Here is a 19,931-nt window from a genome sequence, read left to right on the forward strand (position 1 = left end):
CTCAGTGGCGCCCCCTAGAAATTTTCAAAAACCCCTCTGCATTTGGGTTTTTATGTGCTTGTAAGAATGCAGAGGGTATCGTGCGTGTGGGCAGAGCTGCGCTACTACGGCGTACAGTGCATGCCCCAACGTGCGCATATCCAACGTACGCACACCTCGGTCCCGCTCACAGCTGCTTGCAGCTTTCTAGTTAGGGACCGAGCAGTGAAACTGCAAGGACCCTATTGTATCTGTAAGGATTATTAGGGACCGAGCAGTGAAACTGCAAGGACCCTATTGTATCTGTAAGGTTTATTATTATTAGGGACCGAGCAGTGAAACTGCAAGGACCCTATTGTATCTGTAAGGATTATTATTTTTCTCCTCCGTTATTCTTTCTTATTCTTTGCAAAAGGTATGCGAAAACTCAGGAAATTTTGCGAGCCCCACCTGCCAGTCGACGACATGAAAGAATCTAAACTTTATATTTTTGGGAGTTGCTCATTGACTCTGTAGCGCCCCCTACAATGCTTAAAAATGGTGCCCGCAATGGGGTTAGTTTCGCGTAGGACAATGAAATTCGGTACACTCATTCATTATGCCAAGACGCACAAAAAAGTCTCAGGCCGCCATGGTCCCACGTCCACAGGAAGGCGGCCATTTTGGATGGAAAGTGCGTTTTCGTGCCATTTTTGGCCAATTCCACGTCTTGCATAAGATTGAACTTGTCCTACAGATTTCATGCTACCGACTTCAAACTTGGCCAGGTTACTCTTAAGACATGGGGGGATAAAATCATGGAGAAACTTTTTCAAAACTTAAAGGGCGTGGCCGTGGCAACTCCTCAAAGTTTGATGACTCGCCATCACACGCCAAAAAAAATTAAGTCGCTCATAACTCCCACATACATTATCCAATCTGTCCCAAACTTCATACGGTGAATGCTGGACCCAGCCTGAACGCGTACATATTATCATAACGACATCCACCTATAGCGCCACCTGCTGGGGGTTGGAAACATCTCTTTTTTTCCACATCTCGCATTTGATCGAACTCGTCCTACAGATTTAATGCTACAAGCTTCAATCTTGGCCAGATTACTCTTAAGACATGGGGGGAAAGAGTCATGGAGAAACTTTTTCAAACCTCAAAGGGCGTGGCCGTGGCGACGCCTCAAAGTTATGACTCGCCATGAAGAATTAAGTCGCTTATAACTTCCACACTCATTATCCAATCTGTCCCAAACTTCAAACGGTGAATGCTGTACCCGGCCTGAACGCGTACATATTATCATAGTGACATCCTCCTATTGCGCCACCTGCTGGTGGTCGGAAACGTCTTTTTTTGCCACACCTCACATTTTATAAAACTCCTCCTACAGATTTAATGCTACAAGCTTCAAACTTAGCCAGGTTACTCTTAAGACATGGGGGCAAAAATTCATGGAGAAACTTTTCCAAACTCTGAACAATGTGGGCGTGGCCAGGCGGTGAAAATCGTGTGATGGTGTTTGTGATTTGAAAGCCTTATCATCATCACAACGTCATGAAACTTGGTACACACGTCCGCCTTGTCGACCTCGTACGGATGTAAAGAGTATTGTGTGTGGGCGGTGTTAAATGGCTCAGTGGCGCCCCCTAGAAATTTTCATAAAACCACTCCGCATTGGGGTTTTTATGTGCTCGTACGTACGCAGAGGATATCGTGCGTGTGGGCAGAGCTACAGCCCCAGCGTCCAGCGCATGCCCCAACATACGCACATCCCAACGTACGCACACTCGGTCCCGCTCACAGCTGCTTGCAGCTTTCTAGTTAGGGACCGAGCAGTGAAACTGCAAGGACCCTATTGTATCTGTAAGGTTTATTATTATTATTCTTTCTTTCTTTCTTTCTTTCTTATTCTTTGCAAAAGGTATGCGAAAACTCAGGAAATTTTGCGAGCACCACCTGCCAGTCGACGACATGAAAGAATCTAAACTTTATATTTTTGGGAGTCGCTCATTGGCTCTGTAGCGCCCCCTACGATGCTTAAAAATTGTCCCCGCAATAGGATTAGTTTCGCGTGGGACGACGAAATTCGGTACACTCATTCATCATGCCAAGACGCACAAAAAAGTCTCAGGCCGCCATGGTCCCACGTCCACAGGAAGTCGGCCATTTTGGATGGAAAGTGCGTTTTCGTGCCATTTTTGACCGATTCCACACCTTGTATAAGATCGAACTTGTCCTACAGATTTAATGCTACAGACTTCAAACTTGGCCAGGTTACTCTTAAGACATGGGCCGAAAAAATCATTGGCCAACTTTTTCAAACCTCAAAGGGCGTGGCCGTGGCGACACCTCAAATTTATGACTCGCCATAAAAAATCAAGTCGCTTATAACTCCCACAAACATTATCCAATCTGTCCCAAACTTCATACGGTGACTGCTGGACCCAGGCTGAATGTGTACATACAAAAAAGTGATATCCACCTACAGCGCCACCTGCTGGTGGTTGGAAATGTCTTTTTTTTTCCACACCTCGTATTTGATCAAACTCCTCCTACATATTTAATGCTAAACGCTTCAAACTTGGCCAGGTTACTCTTAAGACATGGGGGGAAAAAATCATTGGCCAACTTTTTCAAAACTTAAAGGGCGTGGCCGTGGCGACGCCTCAAATTTATGACTCGCCATAAAAAATTAAGTTGCTTATAACTTCCACATACATTATCAAATCTGTCCCAAACTTCATACGGTGATTGCTGGACCCAGCCTGAACGCGCACATATAAAATAGTGACATCCACCTACAGCGCCACCTAATGGTGGTCGGAAACGTCTTTTTTTTTTTCACACTTCGCATTTGATCAAACTCCTACATATTTCATGCTAAAATCTTAAAACTTGGCCATGTTACTCTTAAGCTAAGGGGGAAGAAAACTCTTGAGAAGCTTTTCCAAACTCTGAACGGTGTGGGAGTGGCCAGAGGTGAAAATCGTGTGATGGCGTTTGCAATATGTAAGCCTTATCATCATCGCAAAGTCATGAAACTTGGTACTCACGTCCACCCTGACGACCTCGTACGTATGTAAAGGGTATTGTGTGTGGGCGGAGCAAAATGGCTCAGTGGCGCCCCCTAGAAATTTTCAAAAACCCCTATGCATTGGGGTTATTGTGTGCTCGTACGTACGCAATGGGAATCGTGCGTGTGGGTAGAGCTGCGCGACTACGGCGTCCAGCGCATGCCCGACGTGCGCACATCCCAACGTACGCACACTCGGTCCCGCTCACAGCTGCTTGCAGCTTTCTAGTTATTATTATTCTTTCTTTCTTTCTTATTCTTTGCAAAAGGTATGCGAAAACTCAGGAAATTTTGCGAGCGCCACCTGCCAGTCGACGACATGAAGGAATCTAAACTTTATATTTTTGGGAGTCGCTCATTGACTCTGTAGCGCCCCCTATGATGCATAAAAATGATCCCCTTAATAGGATTAGTTTCGCGTGGGACGACGAAAGTCGGAACACTCATTCATCATGCCCAGACGCACATAAAAGTCTCAGGCCGCCAATGTACCACGTCCACAGGAAGGCGGCCATTTTGGATGGAAAGTGCGTTTTCGTGCCATTTTTGACCGATTCCACGCCTTGCTTAAGATCGAACTTGTCCTAAAGATTTAATGCTACAGACTTGAAACTTGGCCAGGTTACTCTTAAGACATGGAGGGAAAAATTCATTGGCCAACTTTTTCAAAACTTAAAGGGCGTGGCCGTGGCGACGCCTCAAAGTTTGATGACTCCCCATCACTCGCCACGAAAAATTAAGTCGCTTATAACTTCCACATACATAATCCAATCTTTCCCAAAGTTCAACCGGTGATTGCTGGACCCAGCCTGAACGCGCACATGTAAAATAGTGACATCCACCTATAGCGCCACCTGCTGGTGGTTGGAAATGTCTTTTTTTTTCCACACCTCGCATTTGATCAAACTCCTCCTACATATTTTATGCTGCAAACTTCAAACTTGGCCAGGTTACTCTTAAGACATGGGGGCAAAAATTCATGGAGAAACTTTTTCAAACCTCAAAGGGCGTGGCCGAGGCGACGCCTCAAATTTATGACTCGCCATGAACAATTGAGTCGCTTATAACTTCCACATACATTATCCAATCTGTCCCAAACTTCATACGTTGACTGCTGGACCCAGCCTGAACGCGCACATATAAAATAGTGACATCCACCTACAGCGCCACCTAATGGTGGTCGGAAATGTCTTTTTTTTCCACACCTCACATTTTATCAAACTCCTCCTACAGATTTAATGCTACAAGCTTCAAACTTGGCCAGGTTACTCTTAAGACATGGGGGGATAAAATCATGGAGAAACTTTTCCAAACTCAAAATGGTGTGGGCGTGGCCAGGCGGTGAAAATCGTGTGATGGCGTTTGTGATTTGAAAGCCTTATCATCATCGCAAAGTCATGAAACTTGGCACACACATCCACCCTGAAGACCTTGTACATATGTAAAGGGTATCGTGTGTGGGCGGAGCAAAATGGCTCAGTGGCACCCCCTAGAAATTTTCAAAAACCCCTCCGCATTGGGGTCATTATGTGTTTGTACATACGCATCGTGTGTTAGGGCAGAGCTGCGCGACTACGGCGTCCAGCGCATGCCCAACGTGCGCACATCCAACGTACGCACACCTCGGTCCCGCTCACAGCTGCTTGCAGCTTTCTAGTTATAGTTCCTGTTTCTAAGCCTATGTTGAAATGTCCTGTTACTGGAAATTAGCTGCAGCTCTTTTTTATATCATCTGGCTAAGTTGCTATCCTGCTGAATCTTGTGGCATTGGTAATGTTTGTGGGTTCCCGAACGGGGGGTGTGTGGGTGGAATGCATCAATCAATCAATCAATAAATTACACGCTTTGAGTGGTCAGGTAGACCCGAAAAGCTACTGTAGAGGAAAATTGCTCTCAATTGCTTCAGACACCATCGACTTTAAGCACAAGCTGGCCGCATACACCTTACTTGAATGACCACTTAGCTCATGAAAGTGGATATTAATCTATCTGAGCTTAACTATGACTAGCCTAGCCTGATCAGCTAGCCTCGTGACTTTTTGTATTCGTGTTTTGGCTAATTTCCTGCTTAGGTCTACCTTCTCTATTGACCTGCCTCTGTGCCATTTTCTGGAATGATTCTGCCCTCACCTGTGACTACACCTAACCTCCTTTGGGCCAACATAATGAGTAGCATTATATACATGTGTGTATATATCTTGAGACTCGGGACCTTACAATCACTGACCAAGTTGGTAACCTCGGAGTGTTGATAGACTCAGATCTGACTTTCAGCAGCCACATCAAAGCTGTCACCAAGGCAGCTTTTTACCATCTCAGAAACATCAACAGAATTAAAGGTTTCCTCTCCCAAAAAGACCAGGAGAAACTCATCCATGCATTCATCTCCAGTAGACTCCATTACTGTAATGCTCTTTTAACTGGACTTCCCAAAAAGAGCATTGAACATCTGCAGCTCATCCAGAACGCTGCTGCTGGAGTTTTAACCCGGACTAAGAGATCTGAACACATCACAGCAGCTTTAAAATCTTTAATCTGTCTTCCAGTCAGAATATTTTTTATTTATTTTTATTCATTTAACCTTTCTTTAACCAGGAAATGGTCCCATTGAGTTACAATAACTCTTCTGCCAGGGAGTCCTGGCCAAGAAGGCGGCTTAAAAAAGTTACATTACAATAAAACACAAGAGACAAGACAAAACCACTACTACATCACATCTAAACAGAAGTAAACATATTAAAAACTGAGTCTACACAGACACTAAAAAACAGACAGCGAACAAGGAATGAAATTAAAAACAATTGCAGTGGCCAGTTAATGATAATTTTAAAAGGTCTTTAAAAGAATTCATGGATGGAAGAACTTCACGATTTAGAGTAGCTTGAAGTTCATTCCAAGCTTTTGGTGCATAGGATGAAAAGGATGTTTTCCCAAGTTCAGCTCTTGTAAATGGAATTTGTAAAAGTATTTTTTCTGATGACCTCGTCCTGTCAACACTATTTTGAAAAGAAAACAAATTAAAAATGTATAAAGGTAGTTTACCCATTAGGGCTTTAGCAATAAAAGTCAGCGCATGGATTTTTCTTCGGATGGAGAGAGAAGACCATTGTACAGTTTCATAAAGAGTGCAGTGGTGAGACCTGGCTGTAGCACCTGTGATGAAACGTAAGGCTGAGTGGTACAACACATCCAGTTTTTTAAGAAAAAATAACCTGGAGTGCATATACAGTATATCCCCATAATCAAGCACTGACAGGAATGTGCTCTGAACTAACCTTTTCCTTGCAGCATAAAGAAAGCACTTCCTCATTCTAAAGAAAAACCCCAACTTTGGTCTAAGTTTCTTACAGAGGCTCTCAATATGGACACCGAGAGACATCTTATCATCCAACCAGATTCCTAAATACTTGTAAGACGATACTCTTTCTATTTCAGTGCCATCTAGTGTTGACACACCAATGTTAGGTGAAGAGCGTGATTGTGTAAAAGACATAATTTTTGTTTTTTTAGCATTCAGTACCAACTTTAACTCAATAAGAAATGTTTGTACATGATTAAAAACAGACTGCAATTGTGTAAATGCAGCATTCACTGATGAAGCTGTGGTGTACAAAATAGTGTCGTCTGCATAAAGATGCACTTTTGCTTCCTTCAGGTCCCTACCCAAGTCATTTATATAAATAGAAAATAAAATCGGGCCCAAAACCGACCCTTGTGGGACCCCCATTCTGACTTCTAATGATGTTGAGGTATAGTTATCAATAACAGTACACTGTGTTCTACCACTGAGGTAGCTTGAAAACCACCTTAATACAGTACCACTAAAACCTATATTTTGTAATCGCTTCAAAAGAAGATCATGGTCCACCGTATCAAACGCTTTAGAAAGATCAATGAATATTGCAGCACAGGACTTCTTTTTATCCAAGGCATTTAAAATATCATTTGTGACTACAGTTACAGCTGTGACTGTGCTATGGCCTTGTCGGAAGCCAGACTGCATTGATAATCTAGAGATTGGGCGATAGTTGTCCAAAATATAAGGGTCTCCATTTTTCAAAAGTGGGAGGACAAAAGCAGACTTCCAAGATTTAGGAATAGAACCACTGTATAAACTAACATTGAAAATGGAGGCAATAGGGTCAGCAATCAAATACGCAGCAGTCTTAAGGAAGTAAGGCTCGATCTGGTCAGGGCCAGCAGACTTTTTACAGTCTAGTCCTCGCAAAGCCCTCTGAACTTCATAGGCAGAAACAGAACGGAAATTAAAACTATTTAGACTATTATTTGGATCTGGAACAGTCGTTATACTTTTAGTAAAATTGGTTGGGAGAGTTGACTGAGTGGCAATTCCAGCACTAATAAAGTGCATGTTAAAAGTATCTACCATATTTTGTTTATCCCTAATTTCTCCCTGGCTAGTTACAATATATTCAGGGATAGTGGGAGGTGGCACATCACCTGATGATGATTTAATTGATATATTGATGATATTTAATATAAAGCCAGCAGAGCTCTTAGATCCAAGGACTCAGGCCAGCTGGTCCAGTCCAGAGTCCAGACTAAACATGGAGAAGCAGCATTTAGCTGTTATGCTGCAAACAAGTGGAACAAACTGCCAGTGGAGATTAAACTTTCACCAAATGGAGACATTTTTAAATCCAGGTTAAAAACATTTCTTTTCTCATGTGTCTATGCATGAAATCTGCACGATATCTTTGAACTTATCTGGACTGTTGCTTGTTTTTAAATTCATTTAAATGATTTTATTTGTTTCTCTTTGTATTCTTTTATGTATTTTTAATGCTTCTTCCACTCCCTGCTGCAATGCTTTTATTTTATGTAAAGCACTTTGAATTGTTTTGTACATGAAATGTGCTATACAAATAAATTTGATTTGATATATATATACATATATATATATATATGTATATACATATATATATATATGTATATATATATATATATATATATATATATATACATATATATATATATATATACATATATATATATATGTATATATATATATATATATATACATATATATATATATGTATATATATATATATATATATATATATATATATATATATATATATATATATGTATATATATATATGTATATATATATACATACACACACTAGTATATTCTTATCATTATATGATTGGGTTTTTTTTATATTATTTTTGCTTCAGTTTTTTTTCAAACTTCTGTTTTCGTTTGTGCTCTGTTTTCATTTTTTTTAAGGTTTATTTTTTATATTTTTCAGAACTGTGTGCTAGTCTTTACTCTTTTGTTGATGTTGTATTTTTAGAATTTTCACCTGCAGTGTATGGCATCTGTCTCCATGAGTGTGTGACCGTGTGCATGTGCATGGGTGTTCAACAGGTGCCAACCTGGATGGGTCAAATGTGGAGGAGTAACACGTGTTAACATTCGTGTGTACATGACAATAAAGTAATCTTAATCTTAATCTTATCCTATTTTATACAACCTACTGTGTCACTTTTCCTAGTTATGTTTCTCCTCCAAGAACTGACTGGAGTCAAACTCACCCTGTAGTTAGAATGGGCTCTGTTGTTGGTAAACTGTCCCATCGGTGTATGCTCAGTGCGTCCAGGAGGGTAGAGGCCCTCTGAGGGGCCTGTGGGCACATGGTGGAAAATGAACCAAAATCCTGTTTCCTGCAGATCCACACACACACACACACAGTCCGTTCAGTGTTTTTCAGAGTGCAAATGTATAACAAAGAACTCTTTCACAAGAGTAATTTATCTATCTATATGTGTATGTTTTCATGTACACACTGGCACAAATGACAGCCTCAGTAGTATAAACTGTGTGTAGGAATGACAGATGGGATAGGGACTCACCTCTGACCCTGCCGCTGCACAGTTAATGAGGTTGTTATTGGGATTTGCTATCCAGAAAGTAGAAGATGCACTATTAAGAGGAAAAAGTATTGAAAACAAGTTAAAACAAAGACAGTTTAGTTTGTATTTCACACCATCCATCCATTTTCTATACCCGCTTAATCCAATTTAGGGCCGCGGGGGGGCTGGAGCCTATCCCAGCTGCATTGGGTAAGAGGCGGGGTACACCCTGGACAGGCCGCCAGTCCATCACAGGCCACACAGAGACAAACCAGACAAACAACCACAAACACGCTCACACTCACTCCTAGTGACAATTTAGAATCACCAGTTAACCTAACAGGCATGTTTTGGACAGTGGGAGACAGCCAGAATTCCTGGAGAGAACCCACGCATACACGGGGAGAACATGCAGACTCCACACAGAAAGATCCAGCCGGGAATCAAAGCTGGAAACCTCTCTCTGTGAAGTGACGGTGCTGACCACCACACCACCGTGCAGCCGCTTGTATTTCACACCAATACTGTCAATGTAAATACAGAAAGCGAGAATGCTGGGCCTCACAAGCAGAATTTTATGTACACAAATGGATTCTGTTCAGTTCCATAATTTTGCCTTGTAGTAATATGTCTTATTATATGACTATTAAAGTAGATTCAGTTCAAGAAACCAATTTAAACTAACTGAACTCCGAGTGGATATACCCTGAAAGGGACCTTGATCAGAGTACTTTGGTTTGGCTAATTCGCTCGAAGTCAAGGCAATGCATGGTAAATGAAGAAAAAAATCATGCCGTGTGGAACTTAGATACTAATGCGGAAATAAATAGCAGAGATTCTATTTTAATCTAGTGAAGAAAGATATATGAATGCATTCAACGCAATCATAACATTTACCAGAATTAATAAAACAAAAAACAAATAATCACTTGAACAAAGAAACAAGCCAAGGGAACTGAGTTAGTAAGTTCACAATATTCTACTACAGAGACATGGGGTTAAAGGAACAGAAATAGACTGTTAAGTCTTTTTTATGAAACAGATTCCAGCATGTTCATGTGAAAGACGATTTCCCTCACACAACAGAATAAGTATGATGTGCCTCTTGGTTGTGTGCTTGGACTGATTCTTTTCACTTCATATATACTTCCATTAGGTAAAATTTTAGATGACACCCAGACTTACTTATTGGAGAAACCAGATGAACCCCGTTGGACTACAAGCACATGTTAAAAACATTAAAGGTTGGGTAACTCTTTATTTTGTGTCTCTTCAAAAAAGGTTTGTAGTTATTATTATTGGACCCAATTCTCTTATGAAGACATTCTGGCTTTATATTTACTCTAGATGGCATTACCTTGACTTCCAGTACTATTGTGAGGAACTTTGGAGTTATTTTTTACCTGGATTTGTCTTTTGACTGTTTTGACTTGTTTAGTAAAAATTATCTTGGAAAAACTGTTTTGATTCAGGAAGTTGAATTGAAATTAATAATGCTTTATCAATCACAAAGAGGGATATTATTTTGTAGCATAAAGAATAACAATTCGTAACAACCGTCATTAGTCATAATCTAAATGTCGTTGTACAGAGTTTTTGGTGTGAGTAGGATTGACCTCTTGTACCGTTCTTTGTTGCAGGCAAGCTAAATAAACCTTTTACTGGACACACTGTGCTGTTGGATCCCAATGTTATGTAGAAGGTGTGTATAGGTGTATAGGTCCCTATATTCAGCCTCTTGTCCATCACAGACACACCCAACAACTGCAGAATCATCTGAGTATTTCTGGAGATGACAGGAATCTGAGTTCTCCTTGATGTCTAAAGTGTACAGAGTAAAGAGAAATGGTGAGAGCTTCTCAAAGTAATGGACAACTATGTGGTGCTCCTGAGCTGCTGTCCACTTTCTCAACACACAATCCTTCAATCTCACAAACTGTGGTTTGTTTGTGAGGTAGTCAATAAGGTGATTGTGGAGGCGTCCACCACTATCATCTCTCCAAAACTGGAGACATCAAAGAACATTATCCTCATAGTGCTGCCTGTTTTGTCAAGATCATAATGAGCTCATGGAATCTTTAACCTCAACCCCAGAATGATAAGAAAACTGTAATGTGTCCTGAAAGGCTTACACTTGGTTCTTTGGGTAAGCCAATAACAGTCTAGCAGAAACTGAGCAGCCAGGATTACAAGGTGGCTGGGTGACTGTCAGGAAGAGGCATAGCTCTAAAGTCAAGCCCGTTGTTCACCATCGACCTGTCCACGCTTCAAACAGATTTTCCCCACTCAGCGACACACCCGCTGAGGACAAAACCCTGGTAACTGGCAGTTCTATAGTCAGAAACGTGGCATTAGAGACACCAGCGGCCATAGTCAAATGCATTCCAGGGTCCAGAGCGGGCGACGTAGAATCCTATTTAAAACTGCTGGCTAAGGATAAACGTAAATATGGTAAAATAGTTATTCACGTCGGCGTTAATGACACCCGGTTACGCCAATCGGAGGTCACTAAAATTAATGTTGCATCGGTGTGTAATTTTGCCAAAACAATGTGGGACTCCGTAGTTTTCTCTGGACCCCTGCCAAATCTGACCAGTGATGACATGTTTAGCCGCATGTTGTCCTACAATCGCTGGTTGTCTAGATGGTGCCCACTAGGGGTGCGCGATCTGACGATATAAAATCGTGACAGGCGAGGAAGAGTGGAGAATCGCAGGCGATCTACCAAATTAGAGAAACCGTATAGATCGCCTTTGCCAATCAGCGCAATGATTATTTTTTTTTTTTAATGCTGGTTCCCGCCGATGCGGCAGACGTAGGGCGTCCTTAACCTAACCGACCAATCATAGCAAACTGTGCGTCGTGACACTTTCTTTCACGCCTCCATGTTGTGTTTGTAAAAACTTAGAAAACGCATGGACAGCCATGGCTGAAAGCCAAGCCGACGAGCTGGTGAAGAAGAGGAAATCCACCTCTGTAATTTGGAATTGGTTCGGGTTTTCTTGTACCCTAACCCACTGCTGCTGGTCCACATCAGGAATGGGAACAGCAGCAGCGGCACCATGCACAGCACATAGCGGCGCACGGGAGAAACTCAAGGCCAGCAGCAGCACTCTCGGGTCGGATGAGGAAACCGCTAGCTCGTAAGCTAACTACGGTGCAAGAGAAAAGGGATGCACCGCGACCGTGACAAACATTACACAGTTGAAAAGTATTCCTTTAGGGCGCTGATCGTGATAAAAAATCGAAATCGTGATTTTATGCAAAAAAATCGTGATACAACATTTTTTCCATATCGCCCACCCCTAGTGTCCAGCAAACAACGTGGGCTACATTAATAATTGGCAATCTTTCTGGAGAAAACCTGGTCTGATGAGGAGAGACGGCATCCATCCCACTTTGGAAGGAGCAGCTCTCATTTCTAGAAATATGGATGAATTTATTTGCCACCCTAAAACATGACAACCCAGGGCTCAGACCAGGATGCAGAGTTGTAGTCTTACACACTTCTCTGCAGCTTCTGTGGGAGAGAAATGTCATGACATGGCCTAATTACATCGTGTGCTTTGTTGTTCGGTTCATATGAATATTGTTTAAGGTTAGAATGAGCTTGTTTACGATAATGGCAAAAGCCAGGCGCCTGAGAAAGATTGGGGCTTGAGCCACGTACGCATTGTATGAGGCAGGGCGGCAGGGGCGTCTGTAGCTTGAGCAAACATTCGGGGCTGTAGCCCAGACATGAAAATAATTTTTAACGGAGGTCCGGGGGTTTCTCCCCCGGGAAAAAAAATTAAAAAAGGGGGTGTTAAAATGAAAATTGAACATACTTCATGACCAGCTGCTACACAATTACGAGTTCAGCTTTGGCCACTAGGGGGCCACATCTCAGAGTTCACGAGTAGCCCTACTGCTTCCAGTGAGTAACTCGAGCCACAGTCGATGGCTCGAGCCAATCAGAGGTCATCACCAAATGAAGAGCCTGCCTACTTTTTGTTACATATTGTATACATTTCGCGGTGAATGTGTATTTGGGCATGGAGGAAGAGGACTCAAGACGCTGCTTTTCTGTATCTAATTTTCTGCAAAAGACATCAACAGAGGTTGTTAGCCTTATGTCTCTCCCTACACCTCACAACGGGACCGTGCAGAGCTTTAAATTTTCTTTTACAGAAGAACGTTTTATCGAACAAAAAATAATACACAAGAAGAAAACGTTGCCACCTCGTGGCGAAATTAACACAAGAGCGTGGGGTGAAGTAACAAAACAGAAACAAACTTCATAAACCAAAAATGAAAAACACATACCTGCAGAAGACATCAACAGAGGTTGTTAGCCTTCTGTCTCTCCCTACACCTCAGTGAGAGGTTCCTTTAAAGGGCCCCCACTTGAGCAGTTGCAAACAGAGTTGAAAGCTTACATGAGGCAACTAACTGCAATCCCTAGAACAATCTATCTACAGGAGAAGACCAAATACTTGAGTCTCGAACAGCTGGTTGAGAAGCCAGTGGTGCCGGGCGACCGGGTGCACATCAAAGTGTTCCGGAGGAAGTGGCACGAGCCAAGATGAGAAGGACCGTACACAATGGTGCGAGCAACGTCAACAGCAGTTCAAGTGGAAGGTAGCAACACATGGTACCATTTGAATCACTGCACTAAGGTTCGGACTAAAGACACAGACGGAGTTAAGTCCGAGGGAAAGGATGAACAAAAGGAAGATGTTAAGATTTCTGACACTTATGAGCATCCAGGTGTGGGTGTTGGGTGACAGCATGGGCTCAGGAGAGCAAGGCCTGGAGATGTTGGACGGGATCCCGCATACAGGAGAGACTGGAAGGGTCCTGTGATGGAGCCACCCCGCAGGGGAAGTAGCCAGCCTGGGTCAGATGAGTATGATGCAACAATACACACCCACTCAGGCCATGCCACGCCACGAACTTTGCCAGCAATACACACTAGAGCTAGTCGAGAAGAGGTATCTGTTAAGCTTGAATTTAAGTTCATGGGAATAAAGGATGGTGAGGAGGGGTGGATCATGGGTCCGGTGGAGTAGACGTCCAAATCACCGCCTCCGGACGCCACGACTAAGGGGCAATCTGGTAAGATCATGTTGTCCTCGGGTCAGAAGAAGTTGTTCACAATGGTTGTAAGAATAGAAAGATTTATCTTGGAAGTCTAGGGGGACTTGATACCATTAGCGCTACAGGACAGAATAATCATGTTAATCCAAGAACAGACGGAGTGAACATGCACAGGTAGAGACAGGAAAACAGTGTAACTGTGGAAGATGGGTTAAGGCAGCACAGGATATGTGGTATAGATGGGCATGGTACACTACAAGAGAACTGACAGCGACGGAGTGTCTCATATGCGCAGACGCTCCAGGAGCATTGCCTGTTGTTGTTCCAGAGCCACACATCTTCAGGGACTGTGCAGTGGTCCAGCAACGGGAATGCAGAGAAGGTAGGTTTACACCTCAGAAGGATAAATGGTTATTGTTTAAGCTTCCTATGTGTGGGATTAAGTGCAGATTGATGTTTGGGGCAAATAAATTACAGGACTTTTTCAAAAAAGGGAAGGGGCACAAATTGGAGTCTTCCTGTGCTGAATTTAATTTTAGTATGACACAGGATGGGCCTCCGACTGATTATAGAATAGACTACGATGGTGAGTTTGAATGCTTTACGAGTGGTGGATTTACTAATGACAGTGGAACTCACGTAGGTAACACTACTGTTAAATGCAATGTCACATGGGTTTTATCTTGGTTTCCACACGCAAATATGAAACCAATATTTATCAGGACCCCTGTGTGGTTTGAAAATCCGGTTCCTTTGGATCAAAAATGTGAGGATATAGAAATGACAATTCCGACTCTCTACCTGTTTGGGGATCAGACACACCCAATAGCTGATAGCTACTGGATGTGTGGAGATGATGTTTTGTTAAATGTGTTGCCCAACAGGTGGATAGGCCTGTGTGCACTTGTGAGGATGAAAACTTCGGTTGTGTTAGTGTATGACAAGGTAAACGAGTTACTGGGATTGGATGTGGAAAAAGGGAGAGTTAAAAGATCTAGTGGTAACTACATCATGGATAAGCACGTTTACTTGGATGCAATAGGGCAGCCGAGAGGGATTCCTTTTGAGCTCAAAGCACGCAGTGAGGTTGCAGCTGGATTTGAGTCTATTTTGCCGTGGATCACAATTAACAAAAATGTGGAGTGGATTAACTACATATACTACAACCAACAGAGAATTCTTAACTACACGAGTGAAGGGCTTGCAGCCTTTGGAGAACAACTACATGAGACAAGTAGGATGGCTTGGCAGAACAGACAAGCTTTAGATTGGATATTAGCAGAGAAAGGTGGTGTTTGCCAGATGGTTGGGGAAAATGTTGTACATTTATACCCGGGAACACTGCAGCTGATGGGACATTTACAACGGCCATGAAGAAGATCAGAGAACTGAAAGGGGAGCTGAAGAGTAATGCTGGTGGCAGTGAAGGGTGGTGGACTGGTCTGGATGGGGTTTTGGGAGATTGGGGAGCGATGGCAGTTAAAGCGGGAATAGCTATATTGTCAATATTTATAATGGTCTCCCTATTGGTGTGTTGCATTATACCCATTCTGAGAAGGTGGTTGCTGCAAGTGATGTTCAAACGAAGTGTGGAACAAATCAGGAGGCAGATGACCATGCGAGACCAGATCTGAGGACCAACGCATGGAAGAACTGGTCGACGAACGAAGGTTACCAACGGACGGTTCACAAGAGTCTTTCCTCAGGTGTGGAACCAAGTATAGCCTGACAGGGAGTGGAGATGGTAAAGATCTCTTTGATTGGGAGTGACGTACTGGTGACCTCTCCTCCCAGAGTTAGCTTAGCAGTTCCAGACCCAGCCGGACGGATGTTCGGCCAGAAGCAGACGACACCAGAGTACGGGAGATGGGACGGGACTGGAAGAGCTGCATTACATTGCATTTTATTACTATTGTTGTGTGATAATCCATAATTTTATGTATTGTACTATATAACTGTGATTAATTAATTTGATGATGGTAGTGTATTCATTCTATGTGTATTATCAATCAGAACTAATCACTAATATGTCCATTGCCAGTTGTGTTAGTCAACTGTTCGGAGTGCGACCTTTGGTAAAGTGGTCGGTCGCCAAGTGGGGTGGGACCGTAGGTGAGTTATCCAAAAATAAGAACATGAGTTACGAAAGTAGCAGCCGGTGGGTTTTTCGCTCCTATGCACTGCGAACAGTGGACAAGTGTGATGGCGATGTTAAAATTTGTATTGTTGTTGAATTCAGTATCATTTAATGTGATTCGGGTACAAATATATTCCTTTTAATTTATTCAATATGTTCCCTTTGACTTAGAATGTAGAATTATTAGAATAATTTAGTGTTGATTATATTAATTAATCTTAATTAATTATGTGGGATGATTTTCTTTCATTTTAGATTATTTCTTTATTAAATCACTGATAAGCGATTTCAGGGGGGATTATGTGGGAGAGAAATGTCATGACATGGCCTAATTACATCGTGTGCTTTGTTGTTCGGTTCATATGAATATTGTTTAAGGTTAGAATGAGCTTGTTTACGATAATGGCAAAAGCCAGGCGCCTGAGAAAGATTGGGGCTTGAGCCACGTACGCATTGTATGAGGCAGAGCGGTATAAAAGTTTGTCACAAATTGAGGTCAGAGGGAACTTACGGACATTGCCGAATGCACATGTTTCTGTGACGGTTTGTTCAAATAAACTTCCCCCATGAGAGGCTGACCGACGCGTGTTCGACTCCTTTTCTCTACAACACTTCCCACCTGCTGCTACCCACCCAATAAATTAACACAAAAGGAGCAAATCCTCTTGTGCAAAAAAAAAATTAAAACAAAAACTTTAACTGAACAAAAACATAAAGCTATTAAATTTGGTTTGCTGAATATCAGATCTCTCCTTTCGAAGTCTCTGTTAGTGAATAAGTTGATTTGTGATCATCATATTTTGTCTTACAGAAACCTGGCTGCAGCAGGAGGATCATGTTAGCATCATGTTAGCATTAATGAATCAACTCTCTCTGACTGTTTAAATGTTCACGTTCCTGGAACCACAGGCAGAGGAGGAGGAGTGGCAGCTATCTTCAGATCAGGGTTACTCATCAGTCCCAGACCCAAGATTAGTTTGAGCTCTTTTGAATCTGTGATTCTCAGTTTTTCCCACGCAAAGTGGAAATCCCAGAAACCTCTTGTGTTTGTTGTTGTGTATCGTCCACCTGGCCCTTATTCTGAGTTTCTGTCTGAATTCTCAGAGTTTTTATCCCAGTTAGTGCTGAGTACAGATAAAGTCATTGTAGTGGGTGACTTTAATATTCATGTAGATGTTGAAAATGACAGCCTGAATATGAACTTTAATTCTATATTAGACTCTATTGGATTTTCTCAGAGTGTTCACGGACCGACTCACTGCCTTAATCACACCCTTGATCTTGTGCTGACTTATGGCATTGAGAGTGAACAGTTAACAGTGTTCCCTCATAACTCTGTCTTATCTGACCATTTTTTGATAACCTTTGAGTTTACATTACTTGACTATACAGTTTCTGAGAAGAAATTTACGTATAGAAGGTGTCTATCAGAGGATGCTGTAACCAGATTTAAAGAATTAATTCCATCATCCTTTTCTTCACTGCCATGTGCAGATATGACAGAGGACGACTACCTAAACTTTACTCCAGCAACACTTGACTCTCTTGTTGACAGCACTATAGTTTCAATGCATACAGCACTGGACAATGTTGCCCCTCTGAAAAGGAAGGTAATCAGTCAGAAGAGGTTGGCTCCTTGGTATAATTCACAGCTGCATGCTTTAAAGCAGACTGCAAGAAAGCTGGAGAGACAGTGGCGTTCCTCTAATTTAGAAGAGTCTCAGTTAGTCTGGAAAGATAGTTTAAGAACGTATAAGAAAGCCCTTCATAAAGCTAGAACTGCTTATTATTCATCATTGATAGAAGAGAATAAGAACAATCCCAGGTTTATCTTCAGCGCTGTAGCCAGTCTGACTAAGAGTCCGAGCTCTGCTGAGCCAGGTATTCCTTTAACTCTCAGCAGTGATGATTTCATGAGCTTCTTTATCAATAAAATTGTTTCTATTAGAGAGAAGATTGATGGAGTCCTTCCCACTATTATCAGTGATGTATCATCAAGTACAGCAGCTTTAGAAGTATCTTTAGAACCTGATTTGTATTTAGACGGCTTCTGTCCAGTTGATCTCTCTGAACTAACAAAAGCAATAGTCTCTTCTAAACCATCAACTTGTGTTTTAGACCCAATCCCAACCAGACTGTTCAAGGAGGTTTTCCCATTAATTGACACTTCCATATTGGATTTGATCAATCTGTCTTTGTTGACAGGATATGTACCTCAGACTTTTAAGGTTGCTGTAATTAAACCTTTACTTAAAAAACCTACTCTTGATTCAGAAGTGTTAGCTCATTATAGACCTATATCCAATCTCCCTTTTATGTCTAAAGTTCTTGAAAAAATAGTTGCAGCTCAGCTTTGTGATCACTTACACAGAAATAATCTGTTTGAAGAGTTTCAGTCAGGATTCAGAGTGCATCATAGCACAGAAACTGCACTGCTGAAAGTTACCAATGATCTCCTCTTAGCCTCTGATAGCGGACTTGTGTCTGTGCTTGTCCTGTTGGATCTCAGTGCTGCATTTGATACGGTCGATCACAGTATCTTATTACACAGACTTGAACATGTTATTGGGATTAAAGGAACTGCATTAGGCTGGTTTAAGTCATATTTATCTGATAGATGATAGTTTGTTCTTGTAAATGAAGAATCTTCCTCACACACCAGAGTAAGTCATGGAGTTCCTCAGGGTTCTGTGCTTGGACCGATTCTTTTCACTTTATACATGCTTCCATTAGGTAACATTATTAGACAGCATGGCATAAATTTCCATTGCTATGCTGATGATACTCAGCTGTACTTATCTATAAAACCAGATGAACCCAATAGGTTGGTCAGACTACAAGCATGTCTTAAAGACATAAAGACCTGGATGACTCAGAACTGTCTGCTTCTAAACTCAGACAAAACTGAAGTCGTTATCTTTGGACCTGAGCGCTTCAGGGAGAAATTGTCTAGCTATATAGTTACTCTAGATGGTATTTCCTTGGCTTCTAGTTCTACAGTGAGGAACCTTGGAGTTATTTTTGACCAGAATTTATCATTTGACTCGCATATAAAACAGGTTTCTAGGACTGCCTTCTTTCATCTTCGTAATATTGTTAAAATCAGGAACATCTTGTCTCAGAGTGATGCAGAAAAACTAATTCATGCATTTGTTACTTCAGGATTGGACTGCTGTAATTCTTTATTATTGGGCTGTCCCACATATTCTCTGAAAAGCCTCCAGCTGATCCAAAATGCTGCAGCCAGAGTTCTGATGAGAACTAACAGGAGAGATCATATTTCTCCAGTTTTAGCTTCTCTTCATTGGCTCCCTGTTAAATTCAGAATAGAATTTAAGATTCTTCTCCTAACATATAAAGCTCTTAATGACCGAGCTCCATCATATCTTAAAGATCTCATTGTAAGATATTTTCCTAACAGAGAACTTCGTTCCCAAACTGCAGGTTTACTTGAGGTTCCCAGAGTTTCTAAAAGTAGAATGGGAGGCAGAGCCTTCAGTTATCAGGCCCCTCTCTGTGGAACCAGCTGCCAGTTTGGGAGGCAGAGCCTTCAGTTATCAGGCCCCTCTCTGTGGAACCAGCTGCCAGTAAATGTCCGGGAAGCAGACACCCTTTCCACTTTTAAGACCAGGCTTAAAACTTTCCTTTCTGATAAAGCTTATAGTTAGGGATGGCTCAGGTGATCCTGAAACATCCCATAGTTAAGCTGCTATAGGCCTAGACTGCTGGGGGGCCTCATTTGTCACACCTTTCCTCACTTTACTCTCTTTATGTATATGTGACATTCATCGGC

The 19,931-nt window shown here is 41.9% G+C and overlaps 1 protein-coding gene across 3 annotated transcripts in view; it reads right to left on the minus strand.

Moving 5' to 3' along the window:
* Positions 1–19,931, minus strand: part of cemip (cell migration inducing hyaluronidase 1) — a 259,435-nt gene that overhangs the window by 104,121 nt on the left and 135,383 nt on the right. For all 3 annotated transcript variants that reach the window (XM_075451606.1, XM_075452951.1, XM_075452260.1), the window contains exons 15-16: positions 8,923–8,992; positions 8,605–8,733 (exon numbers count right to left, since the gene is read on the minus strand). In XM_075451606.1, coding sequence (XP_075307721.1) covers positions 8,605–8,733; positions 8,923–8,992 — 199 coding nt within the window. The remainder of the gene's footprint in view (positions 1–8,604; positions 8,734–8,922; positions 8,993–19,931) is intronic.

This window comes from Odontesthes bonariensis, chromosome 1 (assembly GCF_027942865.1).
Source record: "Odontesthes bonariensis isolate fOdoBon6 chromosome 1, fOdoBon6.hap1, whole genome shotgun sequence".
Classification (NCBI taxonomy): Eukaryota; Metazoa; Chordata; class Actinopteri; order Atheriniformes; family Atherinopsidae; genus Odontesthes; species Odontesthes bonariensis.